Raw genomic sequence first — 13,302 nt, 5'->3', positions numbered from 1 at the left:
CAGGTGACAGGTGCCTTTCCAAAGCATGTCCAATCAATTGAATTTACCACAGGTGGATCAAGTTGTAGAAACATCTCAAGGATGATCGATGGAGACAGGATGCACCTGAGCTCAATTTCGAGGCTCATAGCAAAGGGTCTGAATACTTATGTAAATAAGGTATATTTTAAATTATTTTTATACATTTGCAAACATCTCTAAAAACAAGTTTATGCTTTGTCATTACAGGGTATTGTGTATAAATTGATGAGGGGAAAAATGCACTTAATCAATTTTAGAATAAGGCTGTAATGTAACAAAATGTGGATAAAGTCAAGGGGTCTGAATATTTTCCGAATGCAGTGCATGTACAGTATTTGTGCTGGGATGTATGGATAGAATCTGTAGTATATCTGAAGAATATATGTACAGCAATAGTTAAATATGTTATGTACAATTCAGTCACACTTGAGGGAGGCTTTTAATGCAAGTAATGAGGATGAAAGGTTAAGCAGAGCCATAGATGTAAATAGATGGCTCTGTTTTCAAGTGTTATTTTACATGGGGTAATATACTAAAGTAAATGGCAGTGCTGCAAATAGGTCTACGGGCCTGCATTTGAAGTAAAAGCAGGCAAGCAAATCGAATTGACCCTTTCCTTGATGTGAAATGTAAACCGCATTTACTGAAGGCCTGGCTTTTCTCTTTTTCAGCTGAGGCAGGGATGCATCTGACATCCATCTGACATCCATCTGACATCCATCCGCAGTGATCGTCACTGGATGTGATAAGTAGGCGGGCCTTCTTCTGACCAGTCGACGGGGCCAATACCTGCAAGCAGCAGGTTTGGGCACACCTCTTGAGTGGTGGGCGTTGCCAAAGCTCCTCGGCCTTTACTGTCATTGGCTGTGACTGGAGGAGCAACCAAGTAGCTGACTGACGCTTCATTAGTGGGTGGACCCAGTCCAGAGTGAAAGGCGTGGCCAGTTATGGAGAGCATAAGTGGTAGCAGCGTGGACTCGAGAAACACCCTTCGGGGCATAAACACCACACCTCTCTTGGCCCGCATAGAGTCTTATGAGGCGATAGAGAAGAAGTGCATCTCCGATGTCAGGAGGACATTCTGCCTCTTTGTCACCTTCGACCTCCTCTTCATCACCTTGCTCTGGATCATTGAGCTCAATGTAAGTTGTTTTTTTTAATGCATCATGAAAGTGAATACAAACTCCTGTTAAGTGCAGTCTGGACATGTGCAAACTCTTGCCATGAGGGTTTTCAGTCCATTATAATGAATCGCTCCTGTTAACTTCACTTCTCTCCTTAAACCATCAAAACACACTAAAATCACCTGCACAGCTGATCTCAAATGAGCGCGCGTGTGTGTGGGTATAGTTTAGTGAGCGTGCATAGAGTCGGTCCAAGAGAGTCCGTGCAAATAGGCCGGGTGGCCATTTGATTAACTGTTCAGCAGTCTTATGGCATTGGGGTTAACACTCTTTAGGAGCCTTTGGGTACAGTGAGTTACGGTGCCATATTCACTAGCCTCTGTAGTAGCGCCTTACGGATGCAGGGAGCTCGGCTCCAGTGATGTACTGGGCCATATTCACTAGCCTCTGTAGTAGCGCCTTACGGATGCAGGGAGCTCGGCTCCAGTGATGTACTGGGCCATATGCACTAGCCTCTGTAGTAGCGCCTTACGGATGCAGGGAGCTCGGCTCCAGTGATGTACTGGGCCGTATGCACTAGCCTCTGTAGTAGCGCCTTACGGATGCAGGGAGCTCGGCTCCAGTGATGTACTGGGCCGTATGCACTAGCCTCTGTAGTAGCGCCTTACGGATGCAGGGAGCTCGGCTCCAGTGATGTACTGGGCCATATGCACTAGCCTCTGTAGTAGCGCCTTACGGATGCAGGGAGCTCGGCTCCAGTGATGTACTGGGCCATATGCACTACCCTCTGTAGTAGCGCCTTACGGATGCAGGGAGCTCGGCTCCAGTGACGTACTGGGCCATATGCACTACCCTCTGTAGTAGCGCCTTACGGATGCAGGGAGCTCGGCTCCAGTGATGTACTGGGCCATATGCACTAGCCTCTGTAGTAGCGCCTTACGGATGCAGGGAGCTCGGCTCCAGTGATGTACTGGGCCATATGCACTAGCCTCTGTAGTAGCGCCTTACGGATGCAGGGAGCTCGGCTCCAGTGATGTACTGGGCCATATGCACTAGCCTCTGTAGTAGCGCCTTACGGATGCAGGGAGCTCGGCTCCAGTGATGTACTGGGCCATATGCACTAGCCTCTGTAGTAGCGCCTTACGGGTGCAGGGAGCTCGGCTCCAGTGATGTACTGGGCCATATGCACTACCCTCTGTAGTAGCGCCTTACGGATGCAGGGAGCTCGGCTCCAGTGACGTACTGGGCCATATTCACTAGCCTCTGTAGTAGCGCCTTACGGATGCAGGGAGCTCGGCTCCAGTGATGTACTGGGCCATATGCACTAGCCTCTGTAGTAGCGCCTTACGGATGCCAAGCAGTTGCCATAACAAGTGTCGATGCAGCCAGTCAAGATGCTTTCAATGGTGCAGCTGTTTAACTTATTGTGGATCTTAGGGCCCATGCCGACTCTTTCAGCCTCCTGATGGGGAAGAGGTGTTGTGCCCTGTTGGTGTGTTTGGACCATAATAGGTCCTTCGTGATGTGGACACTGAGGAACTTGATGCTGCCAACCCACTCATTCATGTGAATTGGGGTGTGCTTGGCCCTACTTTTTCTGTAGTCCACAACACTGCCAGGTCACTGACCTCCTCCTTATAGGATGTCAAGTCATCAGTGATCAGGCTAATGTATTCAACTTTTTCTGGCCCATGGTGTTGCGTGTGAATGTTTATCCTTTTTAAGCTTGGAAAAGAGACATTTTCAGTCTGAACATAGACTTGGACCACACACAGTGATTGCTTTGTGTCACACACCCTCTCCACCAAATGGCATACGGGAAGCAAAATAGTGATTGCTTTGTGTCAGTTAGCCATTGATTCCTTCCTAACCACGCATGGTTGAATTAGCAATTTCCGCCTTGTTGTGTAATATTTATGTCCAATGGCCGATGAGCACCGATATGTTTTATTAATAATTGAAAAGGATTTGCCAGTAGATTGTCAATGTGATTCATAATAACTGCTTGTCTAGTTAGATGCTAAGATTTTGATTTTGACATGATCAGTCCAATCAAAGCTATGGCAATGTGTATTGGAATAGATTTCTGAATGTTCTTCACCCAGCATACACCCCTCCAACCAGACATGCTTTATCTACTAATTTGCTGGATGCAGAGTTCAAGTGAAGGTCAAGCAAATCACATTGCAATCATCTCTGATGGGTGGCTGAATGTTCTAAGTCTCCACCCCTCAACCAGTACAAGAGCACAGACACTGTGGAGCACAGACACTGTGGACAACAGACACAAATGTCTCTACATTGCAGATGAGCTGAAGGCAGTCATCAATGACCTTGGACCACATAAGGTATTTGCACTGGTGACAGACAATGCTTTGACCATGAAGGCTGCGTGGTCTAAAGTGGAGGAGTCCTACCCTCACATCACACCCTTTGGCTGTGCTACTCATGCATTGAATCTGCTCCTCAAGGACATCATTGCACTGAAAACAATGGACACACTTACAAACGAGCCAAGGAAATGGTTAGGTGTGTGAAGGGTCATTAAGTTATAGCAGCAATCTACCTCACCAAGGAGAGTGAGAATAATTATAGCACCACCTTGAAGCTGCCCAACAACACCCGTTGGGATGGTGTTGTTATCATGTTTGACAGTCTTCTGGAGGGGAAAGAGTCTCTCCAAGAAATGGCCATATCACAGTCTGCCAATATGGACAGAACCATCAAGAAGATCCTCCTGGATGTTATATTTTGGGAGAGAGTGGTAAGCAGCCTGAAATCTGTAGCAGTAGCCATTGCACGGATTGAGGGAGACAATGCCATCCTGTCTGATGTTCAGACTCTGCTTGCAGATGTAAGAAATCCGTACTGCCCTGCCCACTTCACTGTTTCTCCAAGCAGAGGAACCCGCAGTTCTGAAATACATCAAAAAGCATGAAGACTTCTGCCTGAAGCCCATACACACCGCAGCATACATGTTGGACCCCAAATATGTTGGCAAGAGCATCCTATCTGGTGCAGAGATCAACAAGGCCTATGGTGTCATCACTACCGTGTCTCGCCACTTTGGCCTGAATGAGGGTTCTTGGCAGTCTGGCGAAGTACACTTCCAAGCAAGAGCTTTGGGATGGAGATGCAATATGGCAGTCGTGGCAATATATCGCATCAGCCACCTGGTGGAAGGGACTTTGTGGATCTGAGGCTCTTTCCCCTGTTGCCTCCCATCATCCTCCAAATCTCACCAACATCAGCTGCCTCAGAGCGCAACTGGTCCTTGTTTGGAAACACACACACCAAAGCACGCAACGGGCTGGCCAATACAAGGGTTGAAAAATTGTTGGCCATCCTCAACAAGGTTGGACAGTGAAGATGAGGCTTCAGAGTCTGATGTTCAAGGGGTGGACATTTGAGGAGGTCCAGGGAAAAGACATGGAAGCCTGAGAGGAAGACAACCAAAGTTTTAGTTTCTAGACTATCATTTTACAGATGTATGTTGAAAATATTTTTGGGAGATGCAATGAGTCTTTGGGAATCATTCAATATTCCCTTTTGTTGTTCAGTGAAATCATCCCATGTGAAGAGTCAACTCATTTAATTAAAGTTCAATTCGTAACAAATATTTTTTCTATTGGAAGGATTTAATAATTTGCCATGTCTAGTTATGATAAGGTAAAAGGTTTGTTTCTGTCTCCATATGATATATCCAATGCAAAAAAAATCTTAATTTTTGAATGGTATTAATATTAATTCCTGTTATTTCCCACGGAAAGTTTCCACCTCTGAATATTCCCCAAAATGTGCAACCCTAGCAGCTGGCATGAGAGATGTTAGAAGAGCTTTACTGGTGTTCAGCGCTTCCTCATTGAGTTTGTGAAAAACAAAACCTTTTATCTTGTTTTCCCCCTTTACTTTTTACTCCATATTATACATTTTTGTGGGTTTTGATTGGCTTTTTCTGGGGCAAATTTAGTGGGTACACATGGTGGGTGTCTTTTATGACCCACTTTCTTGTTGCTAGTCGACTTTCAGTGGACACCTAATGGAACACTTCACCTGCTTCCTTTTGGTTGTTCGTGACTGTTAGTTCCCACTTCTGTTTGAGCGGCTACATTTTTGGATTCTTTTTGGGGAACGTAACATGTCACGAGACTTTCATGAATACGACCAACTTATTGGTTCAGGGACCTCAACCCTCGAATCAATGGCTTTTTTTTTTTTTTTTTTTTACTTTGGTACTCTGGACTCTGTCCTGGCCTTTTTAAGGCCGCATTGAGACAATGACTTATCAGTGACCCAAGACCTGCTCAGATAATCACTACTATTGTGTCACCGAGCTGTCGTAGTACTGCTGCAAATGTAGATTTTCCCAGGAGTGTTGGCATTCACAATGTAAGTAACCTAATTTATGTTCTTCTAAATGCCTGTCAATCCGACGGCTATTATCCTCAGTAATCATCTGCCTATGATCCTGAGTTGTACTGTTTAGCACGGAGATGTTTTTCCCTAGTAAGGACGCCCACTGTGAGCAGTTCACCCTGCACTATCAGCTCAAATATAAATATCGCTGTCATGTCTACCTCTAAACCTCCCAGTAAAGCAATAAAAACCAAGAATCCCAGAAAAGCACCAAAAAACAACTATGTAGCCTAAAGAATAAGGTGCATTAAAGCGATCTTGCTAGCAACAGAAAACCTGCATATATTGGCTCTGAAACTCACTTGGATAATTCCTTTTGATACAGTGGTAGCAATATATGGTTATAACGGCTACACTAGACACATGAATGCCAATGGAGGTATTGCTGTTAGTCATATTCCTGTAAAGATTAGAGAGGATCTCGTGTCAAATGCTGTTGAAGTAATATGTCTTCAGGTTCATCTGCCTCGCCTAAAGCCTGTTCTTGTGGGAAGTTGCTAATTGACCACCAAGTGTTACCAATCCGTCTCTGGATAATGTGTGTGAAATGCTTGGTAATGTATGTAATATCAATGGAAGCAGATTTTCTGGGTGATCTAAATATTGACTTGGCTTTCATCAAGCTGTCCACAGAAAAAGCTTAAAACTGTAACCAGGTTATCAGGTTATCCCGGTTATCAGTCAACCTACCAGGGTATTTACAAACGTAACGGGAACTAAGTCGATACAAATGGATGATTACATCTTTACCAATGTTGTAGAAATCTGCTTTGAAGCTAGATCCACACCCATTGAATGTAGTGATCATAATATAGTAGCCATATCTAGCCATATCTAAAAAAAACAATGTTCCAAAGATTTAAAATGGTTTCTAAGCGATCATAGCGGTTTTACAATGATTCCGAATGTTGAAGATGTGGAATATTTGTTGGTCTGTGTGTAATGAGTGACATCCTGATTCTGCACTTGAAGGATTTATGAAATTGCTTATTCCAGTTCCTAATAAGCTTGCACCCATTTAAGAAAAAGATTGTAAAAATTGGTTAAATCCTCTTGAATTGAAAAAATTGTATGGTTGAGAAGGATGAGGCAAAAGGAATGGCACATAAGTCTGGCTGCACAACCGATTGGCAAACATATTTCAAATTTGAGAAATCATGTGACCGAACTTAACAAAAATTATACTATGAAACTAAAATAAATTATATGAAGAATGATTAGTAAAAAGCTTTTAAATGAAATTTTGGCCAAAAATGCAAACTCATTTAGCGTTAAGATTTCCCTTCACTGCAACGAAGGGACCAAGGCCAAACCATGTAAAACCAAAGGGGGTGAGCTTCACACCACTCTAACCAATGCTTGGCCAAACCATGTAAAACCGCCCCAGACCATTATTCCTCGTCCACTGAACTTCATAGTTGTCACTATGCAGGTAGCGTTCTCTTGTCATCTGCCAGATGGTGAAGCGTTATTCATCACTCCAGAGAACACGTTTCCACTGCTCCAGAGTCCAAAGGCAGTGAGCTTTACACCACTCCAACCAATGCTTGGCATTGCACATGGTGATCTTAGGCTTGTGTGCGGATGCTTGGTCATGGAAACGTATTTCATGAACTTTCCAACAGTTATTGTGCTTATCTCCCTGGAGAAAACCTGGCAACATCCCTACGGTGAAGCATGGCGGTGGCAGCATCATGCTGTGGCGCTGTCTTTCAGTGGCAGGGACTGGGAGACTAGCTAGAATCAAGACAAAGATGAATGGCGCAAAGTACAGAGTTTCTTGCTGAAAACCTGCTCCAGAGTTCTCAGGTCCTCAGACTGGGGTGACGGTTCACCTTCCAAAAGGACGATGACCCAAAGCACACAGCCAAGACGAGAGAGGCTTGGGGACAAGTCTTTGAATGTCTTTGAGTGGCCCAGCCAGAGGCCAGACTCGAACCTGATCGAACATCTCTGGAGAGACCTGAAAATAGCTGTGCAGCAACACTCCCCATCCAACCTGACAGAGCTTGATAGGATCTGCACAGAAGAATGGGAGAAACTCTCCAAATACCGATGTGCCAAGCTTGTAGCATCATACCCAAGAAGACTCGAGGCTGCCAAAGGTGCATCAACAAAGTAAAGGGTCTGAATACTTATGTATATTAAAGTTTTTAATACACATTAATATACATTTCCCAATTTGACATTATGGTATGTAGACTGAGGAAGAGAATGATAACCAAAAAGAAACACGTAGGCTAATTAACCTACCGTAGCAAAAATATGTGTTTAGTCCATGAGGAAAAAGTACAATTTGAGTCTTGTCTTAATCTCATTTGCAGCTTAATTTTGTCCACAAATCTTTTGTTTAAAGGTGAGTATCCAAAAATCACATTCCCATAACTATATGCATGTTTGTTTTGATTGGAATACAACAGACAAAACAATGTGTGAGAATAGTCACAGCCCCTATCCCTGCATCCCTGGCTCTCTATCCACAGTGAGTGCTACACACACACACACACACACACACACACACACACACACACACACACACACACACACACACACACACATCACCACCTCACCTCACCTCACCTCACTATACACTATTAATTAACACAGTGATTACATGATCTCTCTAAAACACACCACAGGTCTTTTTTACAGGTGAGAGGCATTTGCGCGCAAAATTATATTCTTCGCTCGCTTTCTCTCCCCCTTTTCTCTCCCAAATTTCAGTTCAGTTTGCTTTATTGGCATGATGTAACAATGTATGTATTGCCAAAGCTTACTTTGGAGGTTTACAATATTAACATAATCAATATTGTCAACGGCACAAGAGTAACAGCAATAACCAAAGGTCAAAATAAGCATAGAGGACATGTGCAGGTATGTTGGTCTGTCAGACACTGTCCCTCAACTTATGGCAGGCAGCAATGTAGTGCGCTGCCAACCCACAGCTGTCTGCGTCCTCCCCCAACAGGACGGGTAACCTATCCTCATCAGAGAGGTCTGAGGAAATGGCACTCTTAATTGTATTTTATATTTTTACCATTTTGCCAGGTTCTGCTGTTGTGCAGTGGTTGCACAGCCTTTCCTCTACAGGGGGCCTGGTCAAATATCTAGCCATGGTGTACTGTCAATTTAGGGCCAGATAGCACTGTGCTTGTTTCCCTATAAGTAATGTAAACTCAACAAAAAAAGAAACATCTTCTCACTGTCAACTGCGTTTATTTGCCGCAAACTTAACGTGTAAATATTTGTATGAACATAAGATTCAACAACTTCCACAGACATGTGACGAACAGAAATTGAATAATGTGTCCCTGAACAAAGGAGGGGTTCAAATCAAAATTAAGTCATTATTTGTCTCACAGTAATGAAGGTGTAATTCACCATTTTTGGGAGTTTCTGTGCTGTGGTTTGTTCTGTTTAAAAAATAATAATTTTACAACCTGCATAAAACCAGCTGTCATCTGGTCTTTGTTTTGTTTATTTATTAATTTCTGTTTTTGCTGATTTTTTTTTTTTTTTTTTGCCTGTATATATTTCTAGATTGTGTTTACTGTGAGTGAATGTGGCATCCAGAAAGTTATCTAAGAGTGTTTGGATATTTTGGTTACAGGTTGCATTTCTGGTATTCTTCTGTGCTGTTTTGGGCCCATCTGTATACATTTCTGATGTTGTACAGCTTACTGGGCTGTGAATGTGTGGTTGTTTCCAAGTCTGTTCTCTTGAGGAACAAGGTCATTTGGTTGTGATCAGACAGAGGTGTTAGTGGCTTGACAGTGTCTGTAATCATATAGTCTACTGTACTGTGTCCAAGAGGTGAGCAGTAGGTGAATCTCCCCAAAGAGTCTCCCCGTAACCTACCATTGACAGAGCTGCAACAGATTCCTTTCTGTGTTTGTTGACAGTGCTGTCACTGTTTCTATGGGGGAGATGAAGACAGTTAGAGACAGTATGGCCTGTAATAAAGCTGTCCCCTCGCGTGGTGGTCGTTAGATCAGGTAGTGTTCCTGTGCATGCATTTGTGTCCCCACAGATGAGCACATTTCCCTGGGCCTGGAAATGGCACGTCTCTTCCTCAAGGGTGGGGAAAATCTCCTCTGAGTAATATGGGGATATATATGCACTGCTCAAAAAGTGAACACTAAAATAAGACATCCTAGATCTGAATGAATGAAATATTCTTATTAAATACTTTTTTCTTTATATAGTTGAATGTGCTGACAACAATCACACAATTTGATTTTCATTGATCATTTATCAACCCATGGAGGTCTGGATTTGGAGTCACACTCAAAATTAAAGTGGACAACCACACTACAGGCTGATCCAACTTTGATGTAATGTCCTTAAAACAAGTCAAAATGAGGCTCTGTAGTGTGTGTGGCCTCCACGTGCCTGTATGACCTCCCTACAACGCCTGGGCATGCTCCTGATGAGGTGGCGGATGGTCTCCTGAGGGATCTCTTCCCAAACCTGGACTAAATCATCAATGCCTTCCTCTTGCAGGAACTGCTGACACACTCCAGCCACATGAGGTCTAGCATGGTCTTGCATTAGGAGGAACCCAGGGCCAACCGCACCAGCATATGGTCTCACAAGGGGTCTGAGGATCTCATCTCGGTACCTAATGGCAGTCAGGCTACCTCTGGCGAGCACATGGAGGGCTGTGCGGCCCCGAAAGAAATGCCACCCCACACCATGACTGACCCACCGCCAAACCGGTCATGCTGGAGGATGTTGCCGGCAGCAGAATGTTCTCCACGGCGTCTCCAGACTGTCACATTCTCAGTGTTGCTGCTTTCACCTGTGAAGAGCACAGGGCGCCAGTGGCGAATTTGCCAATCTTGGTGTTCTCTACCAGTTTCTACACTGACTCTTTGACCTTTAAAAAATAGTAACTCACACACAAACTTCTCAGGCTTTTCAATCTATGATTGAACTGTGCTTCTACACCTGCATTGCTTGCTGTTTGGGGTTTTAGGCTGGGTTTCTGTACAGCACTTTGAGATATCAGCTGATGTACGAAGGGCTATATAAATAAATTTGATTTGATATCATCTTGTTCATGGGGTGGCAGGTAGCCAAGTGGTTAGAGCATTGGACTAGTAACCGAAAGTTTGCAAGATCAAATCACCGAGCTGACAAGGTAAAAATCTGTCGTTCTGCCCCATTATTGAAAATAAGAATTTGTTCTTAACTGACCTGCCTAGTTAAATAAAGGTAAAATAAATGTAATATTTACTCTGTCTCCAAAGTAACATTTTGACCGGTTGCTCACCTACATTGCCAATGCCGCCAACACAGTTGTTACAAAAATGCATTCCAATCATGGATAACATAGCAAGTCGCATATCTGAATGGGGGAATACTGAAAATGTTTGGTATTTTAAGAATGAATTGAATCTATGACAAGTTAACTCGATGTATTGACTACAGATTTGGGTATTTTGTATCTGTCATCCATTTTTTATTTTATTTTATTTTTTTTTTTTTTTGGTCTTCATAGGTGAATGGAGGAATCGAGACGCGGCTCGATAAGGAGGTCTTACACTATGACTACCACGCCTCATTCTTCGACATATTAGTAAGTCCATTATGCTGCGTCTTTGCTCAGAGTACAGTGCTCATTTGTTATCCGGATCAGGCAGAAATTATGACGTAAATTGCGACTGAATATTCCCTAGCTCCTGGCTGTGTTACGGTTTGCAGCCCTAATCTTGGCCTATGCTGTTTGTAAACTGCGTCACTGGTGGGCCATAGCGGTAGGTGAACCATCCTATGACTCAAACACATTTTCACATTTGCTACTCTAGAGGATGCTGTTTCCCTGTGCACGTCCTGTTTTACATTGTGCCTGTTTTCAGTCCAGCAGTGAATCGAATAGACAGTAATTGCATGGCAACAGCTTTCCTGTTTTTTAAATTTTTTTTTCTTCAATAGTTCACTTATGATGCAGTGACATATTTTCTTTTCATGATTTAATTTTTACTGATTTTAATGTATTTAATGTCAACTACAAGTAGTAACTGTTTTCTGCTCGGTCTTTCCATCACAGATAACCACAGCAACCACAAGTGCTTTCCTGATCGCAAAGTCATTTTATCAAAGGTATGCTTTTATTAAAGTATGTCTGATGTAATTTTAACAAGAGGAATGAAAAATATATTTCATAATTTGAATACAATAGGAGGGATATGCATCTTCTCTCTGACATAGTTGAAGGGTGGTAAGATGTTTTCATGTTTGGATTGTGAATCGAATAATGTAATAACTGGCATTACTGTAGGACTTGGTGTTGGTACAGTTGTTCCTCCTTTAAAAGATGTGAGCTTTACGCCGCGGGACTTAGAGGGACCCAGCGTCACGGCTTCATTGCTCCAGACCACCACAAGGGGGAGTTAGGGCACTCATTATGCATTTGGGTCCCAAGGTTTTTATATGACTTCATATTAATGAGTAATTTCACGCGAGCCACCCGTCCCTGGTGAATTTCTTCAGCAAAGATGGCTGACATTACGGGGGAAGCAGGTGTAAGTAGTTATAACGCCATAACAAGTTAAGCAAAAATGTACAATTAAGAGGAATATGGTAGTAATGTAGAGACAAACGATTGTGCGTATTTGTTTGTCAAAGTTAATTTACGAAAATCTCTATTTAGCATTTTTTTTTTGTTTTGTTGGTGTCATCTAATACCAGGTGTATCAAACTCCAGTATTTGAATGATGCTGTGTCTGGATGTATGCATTACAGATATACACTTCAACAGGGTTTACCGCTCCTGGGACGTCAATGATTACACAGTGTAACTATTTTATTTTTTTAATTTTTTATTTCACCTTTATTTAACCAGGTAGGCTAGTTGAGAACAAGTTCTCATTTGCAACTGCGACCTGGCCAAGATGAAGCATAGCAGTGTGAACAGACAACACAGAGTTACACATGGAGTAAACAATTAGCAAGTCAATAACACAGTAGAAAAAAATGGGCAGTCTATATACAATGTGCAAAAAGGCATGAGGAGGTAGGCGAATAATACAATTTTTGCAGATTAACACTGGAGTGATAAATGATCAGATGGGCATGTACAGGTAGAGATATTGGTGTGCAAAAGAGCAGAAAAGTAAATAAATAAAAACAGTATAAAAACAGTATGGGAATGAGGTAGGTGAAAAAGGGTGAGCTATTTACCTATAGACTATGTACAGCTGCAGCGATCGGTTAGCTGCTCGGATAGCTGATGTTTGAAGTTGGAGAGGGAGATAAAAGTCTCCAACTTCAGCGATTTTTGCAATTGTTCCAGTCACAGGCAGCAGAGTACTGGAACGAAGGCGGCCAAATGAGGTGTTGGCTTTAGGGATGATCAGTGAGATACACCTGCTGGAGCGCGTGCTACGGATGGGTGTTGCCATCGTGACCAGTGAACTGAGATAAGGCGGAGCTTTACCTAGCATGGACTTGTAGATGACCTGGAGCCAGTGGGTCTGGCGACGAATATGTAGTGAGGGCCAGCCGACTAGAGCATACAAGTCGCAGTGGTGGGTGGTATAAGTGTGCTTTAGTGACAAAACGGATGGCACTGTGATAGACTGCATCCAGTTTGCTGAGTAGAGTGTTGGAAGCCATTTTGTAGATGACATCGCCGAAGTCGAGGATCGGTAGGATAGTCAGTTTTACTAGGGTAAGCTTGGCAGCGTGAGTGAAGGAGGCTTTGTTGCGGAATAGAAAGCCGACTCTGGATTTGATT

At 43.2% G+C, this 13,302-nt stretch overlaps 1 protein-coding gene across 1 annotated transcript in view; it reads left to right on the top strand.

The window, feature by feature from the left end:
- stard3nl (STARD3 N-terminal like) overlaps positions 1 to 13,302 on the top strand; it is a 33,248-nt gene that overhangs the window by 5,605 nt on the left and 14,341 nt on the right. Inside the window, exons 2-4 of the mRNA XM_052477335.1 lie at positions 693 to 1,163; positions 11,065 to 11,142; positions 11,243 to 11,320. Coding sequence (XP_052333295.1) covers positions 969 to 1,163; positions 11,065 to 11,142; positions 11,243 to 11,320 — 351 coding nt within the window. The 5' untranslated portion in view covers positions 693 to 968. The remainder of the gene's footprint in view (positions 1 to 692; positions 1,164 to 11,064; positions 11,143 to 11,242; positions 11,321 to 13,302) is intronic.

The sequence above is a fragment of the Oncorhynchus keta genome, chromosome 23 (assembly GCF_023373465.1).
Source record: "Oncorhynchus keta strain PuntledgeMale-10-30-2019 chromosome 23, Oket_V2, whole genome shotgun sequence".
NCBI lineage: Eukaryota > Metazoa > Chordata > Actinopteri > Salmoniformes > Salmonidae > Oncorhynchus > Oncorhynchus keta.
Note: the sequence above shows the minus strand (reverse complement) of the source record. Positions and strands in the feature narration are given on the sequence as shown.